The sequence below is a fragment of the Rousettus aegyptiacus genome, unplaced genomic scaffold (assembly GCF_014176215.1).
Source record: "Rousettus aegyptiacus isolate mRouAeg1 unplaced genomic scaffold, mRouAeg1.p scaffold_m13_p_1, whole genome shotgun sequence".
Taxonomy (NCBI): Eukaryota; Metazoa; Chordata; class Mammalia; order Chiroptera; family Pteropodidae; genus Rousettus; species Rousettus aegyptiacus.
In genome coordinates, this window is record NW_023416284.1 from 93,883,471 (window position 1) to 93,899,704 (window position 16,234).

General features: G+C 46.4%; 1 protein-coding gene across 3 annotated transcripts in view; it reads left to right on the forward strand.

Moving 5' to 3' along the window:
• Positions 1-2,754: 2,754 nt before the first annotated feature.
• The window catches only part of BRPF3 (bromodomain and PHD finger containing 3), a 33,816-nt gene continuing 20,336 nt past the window's right edge, over positions 2,755-16,234 (forward strand). The window contains exons 1-6 of one of the 3 annotated variants that reach the window (XM_016152612.2): positions 2,755-2,984; positions 5,905-7,381; positions 10,227-10,383; positions 12,572-12,703; positions 14,978-15,106; positions 15,404-15,716. In XM_016152612.2, coding sequence (XP_016008098.2) covers positions 5,931-7,381; positions 10,227-10,383; positions 12,572-12,703; positions 14,978-15,106; positions 15,404-15,716 — 2,182 coding nt within the window. In that variant the 5' untranslated portion in view covers positions 2,755-2,984; positions 5,905-5,930. Of the gene's footprint in view, positions 2,985-3,050; positions 3,682-5,904; positions 7,382-10,226; positions 10,384-12,571; positions 12,704-14,977; positions 15,107-15,403; positions 15,717-16,234 lie in introns of those variants that run through there. The other 2 variants (XM_016152614.2, XM_016152613.2) reach the window with 2 other exon arrangements.

Here is a 16,234-nt window from a genome sequence, read left to right on the forward strand (position 1 = left end):
TTAAATTTAGAGGCCATGGTAGTCAACGTAAAGCCTGTTGTTAGCCTAGCTAAACTTGTTTTCTAAGCAAACTCTATATTCTTAAACCATTTTCATTACAGTATAAAAACACTGCAATGATTCCAAACTCCAACGTTCTTCCCAATTACGGTTTTAAAATTCTCTTAGGTCTAAGGAAGGAATATTCGATTAAAAATAATTTAACAATCAATCAAAGCCAACTTTCATCATATATATTTTATTAATCTAGTGGGCACTGCTTCTGACCCCTAAGAGGTTTCTTGCCTTGGTAAACTAATGGTAATAGTAAAGAGTTGACTGAGAGATCCTGAGATGTTGAAAAAAAAAAATTGGGAAACTTTTTGTATTTATGTTTCCACTTTTAGTTCTAAATGGTAAAAACATTCTCCTACTCCAATTAAGTCAGTTTCTACTTAGAAACGCAGGATTTTAAAACACTACTATTTAGAATCTGTGCCTCTGTTTGTTGAACTTAATTGCTGTTTGGTTTAATGGAAAAGCCAGGGACTGGTGACTTTAAACTCTTTAAAATAGCAAAAGATTAAAATCAATGAAATTTAGAGCCTCTGGGATTTTTGATACATGTTCCAAATTTGTTTTTAATAACATAATTGTCCCATGTTACATTTAAGATTACTTCATAGTGAACTGATTATGTATGCAGTTATATTAACAAAAACCAATTCAAAATGTCAAAAACAAAACTGAGGACAACTGCAAGGTTACAATTAAGAAAGTGAAAATTGAAAAATGGAAGAGGAACATAGATTGAATAAGGTCTTTCTATGAAAGCTCTGAATAGAAAAATCTAGAGGTTAGGTTAACTTAATGCATTTTCAACAGCATTAAAATCATTATTTTACTTACTGTTATGAGTGGAACTCAAAATTCATTTTCTCAAGGTGTTTATTCATTAATTTTAGTAGAAAAAGATAGCTCCCAACCACACAAATGGAATTGTGTTAAATTTTGAAACTGTCCATCAAGAAATAAGTTTACTAATCATATGTATAAATGGGTATATGTTACGTTTTAAAAGAAGAAATTCAGTATTCTTGTTTCTATTAGTCTTTGGTTTTTTTTTTTTTTTTTTTTTTAACTAAAAGTAACTAATATTCTTGCCCCTGGGGCTTCCCTTCCACAATTATCTTTTCTTCCACACCTTCCCTCCAAATGATATTCCCCCTAGTCTAAGAATACCTGACATTAATTCATACTGTTTCATCTTCAGTTTTAGAAACATTGTCCTGACCTTAGCTCTATAAGCCACTCTCTCTTCTTTTAAAAAACAGGTTAACAATATTTTTGTTATCACTTTGCCAGAGGGTGCTACACTGTGACTGGGAAAATATCTTTGTAATACAAATTGGCTTCATTACTTTTCACCAAACTTTCAAATTCAAAACATTTAAATCCCTTAGGATAATGAATACCTATACTTCAAAAGTAACAGTACGTTCAATTTAAACATTTGGAAGGCTTGGATTCTAAGACTATCTTCATTCTCTAACGCTAGAATCTGTGTCCTTGATCATCAAAACCAGGCAAGAAATTGTGAAAGTAACACCAAGCTACGTCATTAGCGTGGGCAGAAGAAACTTTCAAAATGTCATTCATCTTCACATTTAAAGGCAGTTTATCCATTCGTCGTTTATAAACATCATTAAATATTGGTGCTTAAGACTTCAGTCATATCACGTAAGTTTTCCAATTTAGAGGCAAAAGGGGAGTGGCAAAGGAGCCCTCTTCCCTTCTTAAATTTCTTTATAAAACAAAAACCAGTCTGATTACATCTAAAAGCCAGAAGTTGCCATTTGTCTAGCATCTTTTAGAAAGCCGCTTATTGCATTAAATTAACCGACTCCTAGCCAAATCAGGTTTAAGAAGAATGTTTCCCATATCTACAGTGATAAACGAGTTACCAGACGTCCTTAAGCAGACTGTCAAACTTTTGTGTTTACTCTTTTTAAACACAGAGGGGAGAGGGTGGCAAAACGAAAAGTCAGGTGTTTCTTAAGAAAGACGCCTCGTGGGGAACAAGACGCTCACCTGTACACAAGAGGCAGGTCTTTCCCGGCTGTCCTCACTGGGGGAGGGGACAGACATCGCTAGACCTTTGTCCTCCGGACCTGAGCACGGGGTGGGGTGGGGAACGACTTTCTGGGAGTAGAGCAGGCACCCGCACCCCAAGAAACTACACACCGATTTTGACTTCAATGACTGCCCTGGCTTAACCGTTAAAGGGACCCTTTAGCTCCGGGAAGGGGTTTGTTGCCCAAAACCTTAGCCGCCTTCCCCTGCAGGCATAGGGGAAGGGGACGACTGAACACTCTCAAGAATAGGGACTCCCGTCTTTCCCAACTAGACCCGAACGTCCCCGGCTGTCTTGTCGGGCTCGCCCCGGGGAGAGTCGGGACCGCAGCGGGCGCAGACCCGTCTCTGCTCCGCGCCCCCGCCGCGTCCGCACCGCCACCGTGAGGCCGAACCGGGGACGGTGCCCCGTGGCGGCGGCGGCTCCGCGATCCTCTGCGCCACCCCGGCCGCTGCCGCGTCCGACACGGGCGGGGGGATTTTTCCCCGTTTCCCCCCTTTCGCGCTCTCGCTCCCGTTCAGCAGGAGAGCCCGCGGAGCCAAGGAGAGAGCGAGGGAAGGGGTGGAGGTGGCGGGGGGAGGCCGGAGGGGCGGATCCTGCCTGGGGGCTGATCCCTCCTCCCCTCGGCCGGGCTCCGTGGCGGCAGCGGCGGCGGCGGTGGCGGCTCCATTCCCCCTCCTCCCCCGGGAGCGGTGGCGGTGGCGGCGGCCGGGCCGGGGCCCCAGCACGGGCCAGAAGGGGGCACGGCTGTGGCCGCGGACGCCAGCGCGGGAGAAGCCACGTTCCGCTTCCCGGGGCGCGCCGACCTGCTCGACGGTCGGCCCGTCCGCGCCCAGGGGCCCCGAACGGTGGGGCCGGGCCGGCCGCTGAGGTAATGGGGGCGCCAGCGGGGCTGGACAGAGCAGGGGCGGGGGCAGCGGGGCCTGCGGGGAACAGGGACTGCGCGGGTTGGGAAGGCAAGGGGATCTTCCCGAGCAGGGCGGGAATGGTTCGAAAGCCCTCTCCTGGAGTGACGGCGGCGGCGGCAGGGAAGAAGGCGGGTGAGGGGGGGAGCTGAAAAGCGAGGACCCCCTCCCGCAGCCGCCATCTTGTTTCCCCCCGGCCCTGGAAGCCGAGCCGCCGAGCCCCGCCCCCGCCGCGCTCTCCAATTGGCCAGGCTTGAGGCGAGTTCCACCCCCTGAGCGGCCCTTTCCCCCCCGGTTTCCCCTGATGGACAGATGAGGTGGCCAATGGGCACTCGGCTCTGCCCGCTCGCTTGCTGGCGCTAGCTTTCTCCGTCTGAGGGTCGGACTTCGCCTCAGTCTGTCTCTGGCGCGCTCGCCCCCTCCCCTTTGGGAAGGAGGTGTAATTCCCTCCTTTCTCCTCCGAAGGGTCGGGATTCTTCTGGAAGAGGTGTCCCTTTAAAGTGGCAGGAGCTTTGTCTGGGGTCCACGTCTCATGAGTATCTCGCGGGGTACAGGGGGTACCGTCTAATTATAGAAACTCGTTCTTTTGGAACCTGAGGGGTGGATGAGCAGGGTATCAGCGAATAACGAGAAGACCTCTGCGGGTGTTAGAAATATTTGGAGGTGTGTATGTGGGAAGGGCTGTGGGGGATGAGAAACTCCCGCCAAAAAACTGTAAGCTCCTTGTGGGCGAAAGTCATTTCATTTTCCTCAGCAGCAGCCCTTTCCTTTTAGAGTTTGCCCCCCAGAGTCTGGAGGCTTGGGTAGGACAGAAGTGGTCTCCCTAGATATTTGCTGTTCGTTGGAGAGAGACACGAGCTGCTGGGGAGTAACAGGAATGATTTAGAGTGGCTTTAACAAGGGCGGGGGCCATAGCCTCTCTAAACTGTGTCAAGTTATTATTGAGGTAGATTTTCACACCTCTGCAAGGGTCTCTGTGCCCTTGAGGGGTTGGGGCCACAAAGCAGGTCTTTTGGCCCAGGCTACCCCCAGGGAGTTGGCATCTGTAGGGCAAGTAGTGGTTCAAGGGCCTCTGGAACCTGGACAGAATTGCTGGGATGATTCTGTTTCCTTGGCTTCAAATGGGTGGCTGCTTCCCTGGCACTGCTCCTCAGCCACGTTGTTTTTCGTTTGTTTCAGTCACACTTTGGGATTGGACGGCCTTTAAAATAAGGATGTTAATTATACCTTAACAAATAGCAACCCTTAAGAGCAGGGTCTCAGCAAGCAGGGTCTACCTTAAGAGGTAGATTTCATTGATTTCATTTTACTGATGGAGTATGGAGGCACAGAGATTAAATGACTTTCTTCAGATCATACAGGGCCAAAAGTAGAACCTAGATTGTCTTAGAGCCTCTTTTTGTATGAGACAATGGTATCTCTGTGGTTTTCTTACCTCCTAGTGAGATGAGTTGTGCAGGTCAGGAGATCTGGGTTTAAATTGCAGCTTTTACTAGTTAGGGGGTTGAGTGACAACTTTCTGAGCTTTTGTTTCTTCATCTGTAAAATGGAGATGATAATATCTATTCTGCCTCCCAAACTAGTTTTGAGAAATATTAAAAATAAAAGGGCTTTGTATTTGTAAAAATATGCTAATCATTACCATAACCACTTTATGGATAAAGATCCTGTAACCAAGATGACAAAACTATTTTTCTTCTTGAATTCCTTTCCTTGTTCATTCCCTTTCAAGTCTCTGCCCACACCTCAGGGCACTGTATCCCCAAAGTTCTTTCCTGGTTGTCATGGCCTCAGTAACTGCCTACCACAGGTCCTTTGAGCTTGTCATAGTTCCCTCCATGTAGAGAATGATGTGGGAAACTTTAGGGCTTTCTCTATGCTGCACGAGGGTGGACTAGGTGTAGTAAGTATTTGGGGAGAGAAGGACTTTTGAGGTAACAATGTATTGAGAGTTTACCTCAGCTATTGCCCCAGTCACCTTGGCCTTAGGTCTAATGAGGGTCCCAGATAGGTCACTTAAAACTTCAGTGCCACTTGGGGCTGCTTCCAGAGCTTCTGCTTAGAGATGTACTAGCCAGTACATCCTGAATGCTGCCTTTTGCAAAGAAAACCCTGAATACTGTAGTTTGAAATCCTTAGACTGCATGAGATAGACATTTCCTGTGCCATCACACCTTCTCCCCATGCATAGTCAGGGTTTCTGGTCATGGTAGGAGAGCTGTAGACTTGTGAATTTTTGATCCTCAGATGGGGTTACTGTTCATGTCCAAAGCTTGAAAGTGGACGCTGCCCTTTTCTGAAGCCTTGATGACCCTCTCCTTTTCACCATAGTCCCAAAGCCTTATGCACATCATTAAAATATTAGATCACTCCCCGTGTTGCATTATAATGCTTTGTTGGCTTTTCTGTTCCTTCATTCAAACAGAACTCCTAGAAGGTGGGGATCATGTTTGATCTCTCCTTTCATTCAAGTAATATTTACTGAGTAGTTACTTAGGGGCCAGGCACCATTCCAGGTGCTGGGTATATAGCAGTGAACAAGATAGGCAAAAATCCTTCCCCTCATGGAGCTTCTATTCTAGTGGAAGGAAGCAAACTTACGTGATAAATAGGTAAATTAGCATAGTAAAAGATGGTGAGTGTTATAGTGAAAAATAAAGCAAGATGAAAGATTGCTGGTGAGAGAAAGGGATTTGCAATTTTAGATAGAGTGGTCAAGAAAGGTCTCAATGAGAAGTGATATTTGTGGGAAGACTTGAAGGAGCAAGCCATGTGGACATGTGAGGGACAGGATGCTCAGACAGAGGGAACAGCCAGTCTTGTCGGTAGCTGCTTGATCAGATGGAAGGGTGAATGAGTGCTCATGGTCTCCTGGTCTCTCTTTAGGCTCGTCCACTCGTTTGCCAGGTGCCATGCGGAAGCCTCGCCGGAAGTCACGGCAGAATGCCGAGGGCCGGCGTTCCCCATCCCCCTATAGTCTCAAGTGCTCACCTACCCGAGAAACCCTGACATATGCCCAGGCCCAACGGATTGTTGAGGTGGACATTGATGGACGTCTGCATCGAATCAGCATCTATGACCCACTCAAGATCATCACGGAGGATGAGCTGACTGCCCAGGATATCACTGAATGCAATAGTAACAAGGAAAACAGTGAACAGCCTCAGTTCCCAGGCAAGTCCAAAAAACCCTCATCCAAGGGCAAAAAGAAGGAGTCTTGCTCCAAGCATGCATCTGGCACTTCTTTCCACCTCCCGCAGCCCAGCTTCCGCATAATAGACTCAGGCAGTCAACCAGAAGCACCTCCGCTGCCTGCTGCCTACTACCGCTACATCGAGAAGCCGCCTGAAGACCTGGATGCAGAGGTAGAGTATGACATGGATGAGGAGGACCTTGCCTGGCTGGACATGGTGAATGAGAAGCGACGAGTAGATGGACACAGTTTGGTGTCACCAGACACTTTTGAGCTGCTGGTAGACCGGCTTGAGAAGGAGTCATACTTGGAGAGTCGCAGTAGTGGGGCCCAACAGTCACTCATTGATGAAGATGCCTTCTGCTGTGTGTGCCTGGATGATGAATGCCACAATAGCAATGTCATTCTCTTCTGTGACATTTGCAACTTGGCTGTACACCAGGAATGCTATGGTGTCCCCTACATCCCTGAGGGTCAGTGGCTCTGCCGCTGCTGCCTGCAGTCTCCCTCCCGGCCTGTGGATTGCATCCTCTGCCCCAATAAAGGTGGCGCCTTCAAACAGACCAGTGATGGGCACTGGGCCCATGTGGTGTGTGCTATCTGGATCCCTGAAGTCTGCTTTGCTAACACCGTGTTCCTGGAGCCCATCGAGGGCATTGATAACATCCCACCTGCCCGCTGGAAACTAACCTGCTATATATGCAAGCAGAAGGGGCTGGGTGCAGCCATCCAGTGCCATAAGGTAAACTGCTACACAGCCTTCCATGTGACGTGTGCACAGCGGGCTGGGCTCTTTATGAAGATTGAACCCATGCGTGAGACCAGCCTCAATGGAACCATCTTCACAGTGCGCAAGACTGCCTACTGTGAGGCCCACTCACCGCCAGGGGCTGCCACTGCTAGGAGGAAGGGTGACTCCCCCAGAAGCCTCAGTGAGGCTGGGGATGAGGAAAGGCTAAAAGAGGGATGTGGGGAGGAGGAAGAGAAGGAAGAGGTGGAAGAGGAGGAGGAAGATGAAGGCCAAGGCGGAGTAGGCAGCCCCCTCAAGGGAGTGCCCAAGAAGAACAAGATGACTTTGAAGCAGAAGATCAAGAAGGAGCCAGAGGAAGTGGGTCGAGACACACCCTCCACTGTCCCCTTGGTCACTGTCACTCAGATACCCTCTTACAGGTGAGCCTGCCCAGGAGGGCTCCCTAGGGACTCATGGTTTCTTCTTGGGCTGGTGTTGGCCCTGAGCCAGGCCTCCTTCCCCAAGCACTGTTGGTGAACATCTGTTCTCTTCTGTGCCCTCAAATTTCTCCTTTGGACCCTGGGCTTGCCTAGCCTGATTTGTGATTTTGATTGTGTCTTCAGAACAATGTATTTCCTTTGGTTCGAGGTGAGACAAACATTTCAAATTGCTTATAAACTCAGGAGATGATGTCTAAGGCAGTATTTATCAACAGGGGTACAGATGGCATTTTGGACAAGATAATTTTTCATTATTAGGACTATCCCATGCATTTCTATATGTTTAGCATCTCTGGTCTTTGTGCCAGTTGCATCCACTCCCTTATTGCCTGGTTTTTGTCACAACCTCAAACAGTCCCCACATAGGTTTCCAAAAACCCCTACAGTAATATAACTACTTCTAATTGAGAACAATTGTTTCTCAATTAAAGGTTTCTGCTGTTCAGAAAGCTTGGTCTTGGGAATGATGGGGACAGCGTGTGAGGGGGTGGTGGTGTTAGGGGCACATGCTAGTCCTCCTCTTGAGAAGCTTTTAGATTTAGGAGAATGAGGATCGCTCACTTTAGCTGTGTAACTAAGCCACCTTGACCCCTACTGAGTGTGTAGGGAGGCCAGTGTACCTTGTAAACCATCAGAGAGGTAGCCGGAGCTGTTGGAGGAATGGGAGGTTGGCAGAAAAGCAAGAGATGGAAGATTTTCCAGTGGGCGCTCATCTCAAAAGTGATGCTCATTAATAAAGAGTAGGAAGGAATCTTGGAGATTATTCATCTAATATTCATCTAATGTAGTCCTTGCACCTTCTCCCACACCCCCAGATGAAGAAACCGCGGCCACAGGAGGTAAAGTTGTTCATTCCTTTATTCATTCAATGAGATATTTATTGAGCACTTACTATATGCCAAGTCCTATTCTAAGGGCTGGAACCAGGTGGAAAAGTGGCAGATTCTAGACCCCAAGCTGGAGTTCATGTTGCCTCTAGGTTCTGTACCTGCTGTTTGTCTCTCTTGATGAGAAGGATTGGGAGAAAGGAGTACTAGAGGGTAGTGGGGAATGAGTTCTATGAGGGGAACATGCAACCAGACTTGTCAGTCTAGGAAGAAAATGCAAGAGTGGAGAAGGTCAGGAGGATGAGGCTCTTGTTGCAAACCATGGCTTGAGTTAGAATTCAGTCAACTGGAAGTGTATCTTTTAGTCACAGCTGTTCTAGGTTACTCTCTTATCTGAGGTGAGTGGTTGAATGCTTAGCCCCTATCTGTAGGGTGGTTTTGTGCTGGGCTTGACTTTTGTCCTGTCTGCTCTTGAGTCTCTTGAAAGGGCCAGCATGGCATGCTGGCTTAGAACCAGACAGATGTGCATTTGATCCTGCTTCTATCATTAACTACCTATGTGACCTTTGACAAGTTACTTAACTTCTTTAAGCCTTAGTATATTTATTTGTAAATGAATCTACTGTCATATGGTTGTTGTGAGAAATAAATAATACAAATAAAGCACTTAGCATAGTGCCTGGCAAATAGTAAGCGCTCAATAAATGGTGGCTGCTGCTGCTGCTATTTTGTTATTCTTTTTCATACCTGCACAAATGCTATTGGGACCTTCCATGGCCAAGAGGTTGTAGAGGGAGGGGGCTGCCTGCATTTGGGCAGGTGTGCTTGGCATGGGCGTTGGTGGGGGCATCTGTCCTTTGGGGAAAGGCCTAGGCCTTGATTTTGTAAGCTTGGCTTTGGGGCAGGAAAGTCTGACCATAGAAAGACACAAGGCCAAGGTGAGCAATGACCAGTCCAAGATGCCCGTCCTTCTTAGGTTCTACCTTCTTGTTTAGCCATGCTTATTGTCCTTTCAGTGGAGTGAGATGAAAAGCACTGGAAATACCACAGGAGCACTGAGGCGTTGATTACCTGGTGGATAACCAATTATGGAACACAGCATGGTATAGCAGAGAGATTGTGGATTCAAATCCCACCCAACTTTATCATCTTATTAGCTGCAGTAGTGACCTTGACTATTTCTTCAGCCTCTGTTCCTAAACTGCCTTTCCATCTTCTGTAACATGGGAATAATGGTACCTACGTTACGGTATGGACATAAGGACAGAGATTGTAGGCTTTTATTAACTCTTTTGCTATCTCTTTCTCCCACATATCACTGGCTTAAAACCTGACCTTAAAACTTCTCTTTTGGGGTAGGTTAGCCAGCTAAATTTTCAGATTCTTTATCTTCTTATGCATTTATATTCATTTTTTTAAAATTTGGTTCAAAATTGGACATTTTTAGGCTACTGAGGTTTTTAATGAAAAATATGAAGTCAGATAAACCCAAGGAGTTGAGCTCAGAAGCCTGTACTGCTCCTACTAGTTTTCCTTCTATCTTGGCTATCGACTACTCCCTGGTCTGGTGGGAGCCTCAGCCACAGAAAATAGTGACCACATTGCCCATAGTTTACTCAAGTTCCTGTTCTCTTTTGCTCCCTTTATCAGAATAAGGCTGGGGGTGTTGGGTCACAGTCCTGTTTCTCAGGAGTCCAGGACCACAGGAAACAGAGTTTCTGGGAGAGGGTACTTGTGGAAAATTGGGACTGCAGTGCAGGAGGTAGAAAGTCAAGTGAAATATGCTGAAGCTGCTTAACTTTGCTGTCTTTTTCAAGCATTCCTCTGAGGTGAGGCATTTGGCTACTTTATTCTGTCTTCCTTTGTAAGGTTCCGAAGTGAACCTGGGTCTGAATAGGAGGCTATAATCTGGGCTGCCTACTGACCCTGTCTTTCACTTCCCTGTGCCTCTACTCAAGGTTGAACAAGATCTGTAGTGGTCTCTCCTTTCAGAGGAAAAACCAGTTCATGCAGCGGCTTCACAACTACTGGCTGTTGAAACGGCAGGCACGGAATGGTGTCCCCCTCATCAGGCGCCTGCACTCCCACCTGCAGTCCCAAAGAAATGCTGAGCAGGTAGGTGAAATGGTGATTTGAAAGTGGTGGAGTAAAGGAGGTGGAGAGTGGAGGAGAAGGAGTGATGGTTGGGGCATTCCTCCCGAACCCTTGTCGAGCTTTTGTGTGTAGGTGATCTATCCCAGGAACAACCTACAGCACTACAGAACTCTTTAGATCAGACAGCATCTCCTGGATGGAAAGGCTTGACTTTGGAGCAAATTCTAGGGGAGAGTGGAGAGCAATCCCAACTTTCTGTATATGTGGGGAAAATCCTTTAGATGTGGCAGAAAGGAAGAAGTAGGCTGAATGAGAGCCAGGCAGCCACATTGTATGAATTAGGAAAAGGCACACTTTCCTCAAGACACTATACTGCCATCTGCCAAAAAAATGTTTCATAGAAAATATACAATTTACCATCTAAGTTGGAGAGCACTGCCTGCACAGTTGTGGTGTCTTTTAGCCACTAGCAACTGGAGTTGCTACATATTTAGTGTTTTCTGAGAAGGTAGAGGCCTCCTGAGAGACTTTTTAAGTCATCTTTAGTACCCTCTCCCTCTTTACTTTCTCCCTTATTTCTGCCTGTAAGTATTCTCACACTGCTACTCAAGAGATGAAGCAAACCTTCACATGACTATGGTGCCCTCTGTGTTCTGAATGATTTCACTTTTATCTTTTGTAACTAAAGTCTTAAAGTGCACATCTGTATCTGGTCCCTCCTCAAAATGGCCCACATGCTCCCCTGAAGGCTCCCCTCCAACATCAGCAACCGCCTCCCAGTCCAGCAAGTCTTTCCTCAGATTCTCACTTTATCGAGCTACATTTGATACCATGATCACATTGTCCTAGAGCTTCTCTGTGACACCATTTTCTTCCTCCTACACCCCCACAAACTGCACCCTGTCCCATCCCACTTCTTATTCCTTAATGATAACATTCCCAGGGGCTCTGTTGCTTGCCTGTTTGCCTAGAGTAGTTGTTCACTCTCATAGTTTTAAATAATGTGACAGTAGCTCTAAGTTTATTTTCCTTCTTCTCAGTAAACACACTTCCCCATTGTTGTCATGAAACCTTCTCCCTCCTAGCCTCATATGTTCCCTACCTTAGAGTTACTTTTGCCTCTTCCCTCCATACCAAGCCATAGTTAATTATCCCCTGAACACTTTGGAGAGATTTATCAGAATATGGCCTTTTGTTTCCATTCTCCAGCTACCCTGTTCACCCATGTCTTCTTAATTTCAACAATAGCTTTCTAGGTTGTCACTAGCCTGTAACTCTTATTTTACTCTATAACTGATAATACCATTTTCCATTCTGTCACTTCCTTTTCCAGAGTATATTCCCTCTCTCTAGGCAGGCCATGTCTAGGCTCTTTTTCCTGGCATTTGAGGCTTCTTGTCAGCTGGATCCTGGGTCTTCCTTGGCTTTTGTGGTTCTTCAGCCTCTCTGCTCTGGCCAGCCCATTTTTCTCACCAAGCAAAGAATCACTAATTCTGCCTCTACACTTCTGTTCTCTGGTCCCTTTGGTTCCAAAAGAAGCCAGCCTTATTGCTTTAGTCATCTATGTCCACCACTACATGTGAAAAACCTAGTAAGATTGCCTCACCCAGGAAGCCTTTCCTCACCTTACCCAGCCCACTCAGATCCTCTCCATTTTCTATCCTCTCTCAGCATTTTATATTTAGTCTATCTGATTAGTTTTTGTTATCTTTATGCTACTACGCCCTTGTGTATCCAAGTCTGAGCCTCTTCCTTCCCCCAACCACACTATAACCTCTTCTAGGACTGGAGTCATATTTTAGATGGTAGTGGTTGTGTTTTAAAATATGTTCAGGTCAGTCAGTACAAGCTAGCTCATAGTAAGAATACTTTGTTTTCTAGCCAAGTCGAAGCTCTAGGGTGAAAGTCCTTTTACCTCAAGGTGTCTGTTAGTTTCCTTTGGAAATTCTTTCTAGCCCTGAGGGGCATAGCTGTTCTAGTTTCCCCAAGGGTACGGTGAAGCAGCAGCGGTTATTGTGCAGCAGTGGAGAAACATTGCTACAAGGTCAGGGAAGCACAGGAGGAAGGTGCGGTAGAGAGGGGTGGAAGGGCTCTCAGGGACTGTGGCTCAAGGAAGGGGTTGGGGCTCTTCCTTGCCAAGGGCCAATGAAGCTTGAACAGGGAGAGGATTTGGGGCACCTAGCTCTTTTCTTTCCCTTCCCTCCTGCAGCGAGAGCAGGACGAAAAAACAAGTGCAGTGAAGGAAGAACTGAAATACTGGCAGAAGCTCCGGCATGACTTGGAACGGGCGCGATTGCTTATTGAACTGATTCGGAAAAGAGAGAAGCTGAAGCGGGAGCAGGTGAGGAGAAGCTCTGAGCCTTAGGGCTCTTGTTCAAGAACTTTTTCTCCTTCTGTCAGTATGTTATCAGGAGACCTGGAGCCTCTGCCTAGTGTCAACTTTTTTCCTTTCCTGCCCAGCACTATGAGCTCCAAGGCCTGCGTACTCTGCACTGGATGTGTTGCTACTGTGTTATAACTGGGGTTTGGCTTCTGGTGGCTTCAAGCATAAGCTTGCTAACATATGCCTGAGCCATCTCTGGAGTTTCTGACCCAGGGACTTTTAGGGGGAGCCAGGCCTTGAGTATTTTCAGAAGCTTCTGATGGGCATCACCTCTGGCCTGGGGTCTTCTAAGAGTTCTCAGTTGGCCCTTAAACACTTATGGTCCCGAATCATTTAAATTTTTCAACCTCTAAAGGAAATTCTAGGCCTCTGAGCATGGAGACTATTGAGATAGGTAGCGTAGCATAGAGGTTAGTAATATGAACTGTGACACCAGACTGCCTGGGTTTGAATCCTGGCTCTGCTGCTTAACTACTTGTGTGACATTGAGTAAGTTGCTTAATCTCCTTATACCTCAGTTTCCTCAATTATAAAATGGGAGTAATAATAGAACCTACCTTATAAGGTTGTTTGTGAGGATTAGATGATTTGTATATATAAAGAACATAGAACAGCGCTTGGCATATAGGGGTTATAAAGTCAGCTGCTATCATCATTATTGCTATTGATACTCTTTGTTTCCCTGAAGTGTTTACTTTAAGTGCTCTACACGTGGCAGAGAGCAAATACTATTAATTGAATGGATGATGAGCCAAAACTGTTCTCTCTGGTTCAGGAACAGCAGCTGTCACAAGCATGCTTCAGAGGCCTGGGTTGAAGATGTTCCTTTCTGTCTTTCTCCAAACTCCTGCTTCACTGTTCAGCCCCACCATGATCCCTTCTCTTGTAGGCCTGTAGCCTGAGTTTCCACCAATGAGAGTGGGCAGCTCTTGCCATACTTAGCATAGGTGGCCATGGAGGACATCTCAGGACCTTCTCTGTGGATGCAAACTGTCTGTGCCATGCCAGGCCTGGTTCCACAGCTGGGCTTTACTTCCTGCCTCTAGTTCAGAGAAATGAAAGAGAAAAGGAAGCAGTCCTTACTATTAATACATGCTGCTGCTTGCTGCCTGAGGGGGTGAGCCTGGAAGCCCTGGTTGCTCCAGCCAAACCAGACACCCCGGGGGAAAACAGGATCAATATCTCAGCACATTAGATGGGAATTCTAGCCCAAGGAACATTTTATATCATGAGTGTGCTCCTTGGACTGTCAGACCTGTGTTCAAATCTTGTCTCTGTTCTTTTCCAATGGGGTGACCTTGGGCTAACGACAACTCATCATACTCTTCCCAAACCTCAGATTCCTTATTTGAAAAATGAGGATAGTAAGTTTCTCCTTCAGGGTTATTGTGATTAACTGAGGTACTATAAATAGAGAGGCAGTGTGGCATATCTGTGAAGAGCACCCACTGGAACCAGACCATCTGAGACTGAGTCCCAGCTCTGCCCCTTATTAGCTGTGTGATCTTGGGCTAGTCAGTTACTTAGTCTCTCTTTGTCTCAGTTTCCTTTTTGTAAAATATCTCATCTGTACCTACCTCATGTACTCACTTATATTACATAAAATGCTTAGAATATTACTTGGCATTTAGTAAGAACTATAAATGTGTTAAATGTTATTACAGTTGACCCTTGAAAAATTCATGAATTTGGGTGCCTACCCCCTGCACTGTTTAAAATCTGCATGTAACTTTTGACTCCCCCAAAACTTAACTACTGATAGCTTACTGTTTGACCAGAAGCCTTACCGATAACATAAATAGTTGATTAATATATATATTAATATATATTTTCTGTTATATGTATTATATACTGTATTCTTACAGTAATGTAAGCTAGAGAAAAAATGTTATTAAAATCATAAGAGAAAATACATTTACAGTATTTTGGGGGAAAATTTGCAATAAGCAGACCCGCTCAATTCAAACCCACGTTGTACAAGGGTCACCTATATAATTATTATTGCTCTAAGTTTTGGTATGATGCTTGATACATAGGAAACATCCACATAATGGCAGTTGTTATTATTTCTAGGCTGTGGGTTGGGTGGTAGCTCCTCATAAACTGGTCAGCTTAACATCCTATGAAAATATATTATGCATGATTGGTAAAAGTCAAGTTTACCAAGAAAAAATTCAGTGCCTCTTTGCAGGAGTTGGGGGGTGTCCTTATCTCTCCCCATCTAACCCACAGATCAAGGTCCAGCAGGCTGCTATGGAGCTGGAGCTGATGCCATTCAATGTTCTGTTGAGGACCACACTGGACTTGCTGCAGGAGAAGGATCCTGCACATATCTTTGCTGAACCCGTCAACCTGAGTGAGGCAAGTCTCTCCCCTAGGCACTTCCTAAGTAGTGAGCCCCTCTTGAACTGGAAACAGGGTCTGAGTAGGCCCGGAGGAGATTGGGCCACAGGATGTACAAAACCTGGGGATGTCTGACAAGCCTAGTAGACTTGCCCATGGTGAGGGGTCAGCAGGTTAGGGTGGGCCAGGACCCTGGGGCTCTAAGTGAGCCTGGCATGGCCAAATCAGAAAACAGGGAGGCAACAGTGTCGGTGACGGGTATGCCTGTTTGGCTAGTAAATGGTTGTTGTAATTGTACAGGTTTTATATGTTTAGGTTCCAGATTACCTGGAATTCATATCCAAGCCAATGGATTTTTCTACTATGAGGCAGAAGCTGGAGTCCCATCTGTACCGCACCTTGGAGGAGTTTGAGGAGGACTTTAACCTTATAGTTACCAACTGCATGAAGTATAATGCTAAAGACACAATTTTCCACCGAGCAGCTGTCCGCCTACGGGACCTGGGAGGGGCCATCCTGCGGCATGCCCGGCGGCAGGCAGAGAACATTGGCTATGACCCCGAGAGGGGCACCCACCTGCCTGAGTCACCCAAATTGGAGGACTTTTACCGCTTTTCCTGGGAAGACGGTGAGAAGCCTGGATGGGTGGGGAGGAGAGGGGCCAGGCTGAGGCACAGGGACAGAACCCAGAGAGCCAAGGATCAGGATGGGCCTTGGGGCTATAGAAGCAAAGCTGAGGGTAGACACAGGCTGGAATATATCTGCTTGTGGCCAGAATAGTTTCAAGGATTTACGTTTAATTCACTGAGCACTTATTGAATGATAGGAAAGGGGAATCAGGTAGTAGCTGTCTATTTGAAAAGCTAAAGTCTCATCAGGTCTTTCTCCCCTGGACCCCCTCTGTGTGGCATTGGAGCATGGGGCAGGGGAAGTGCAATCCTGGTGTATGTCTGGCTCATTCAGAAGAGTGCAGATAGAGGACCAAAAATGGAATTGCCTCTGAGCCCCATGCTCTGCCTACCCTTGCTCTCTGCTTCTCGATGCTTACAACCAAACAGTCACTCGGGCCGGGGGATTGCCTCATGCCTATTCCATGAAGTCCATAATCATGACTGTGAACTACTTCCTGCAGATGTTTCCTAAATT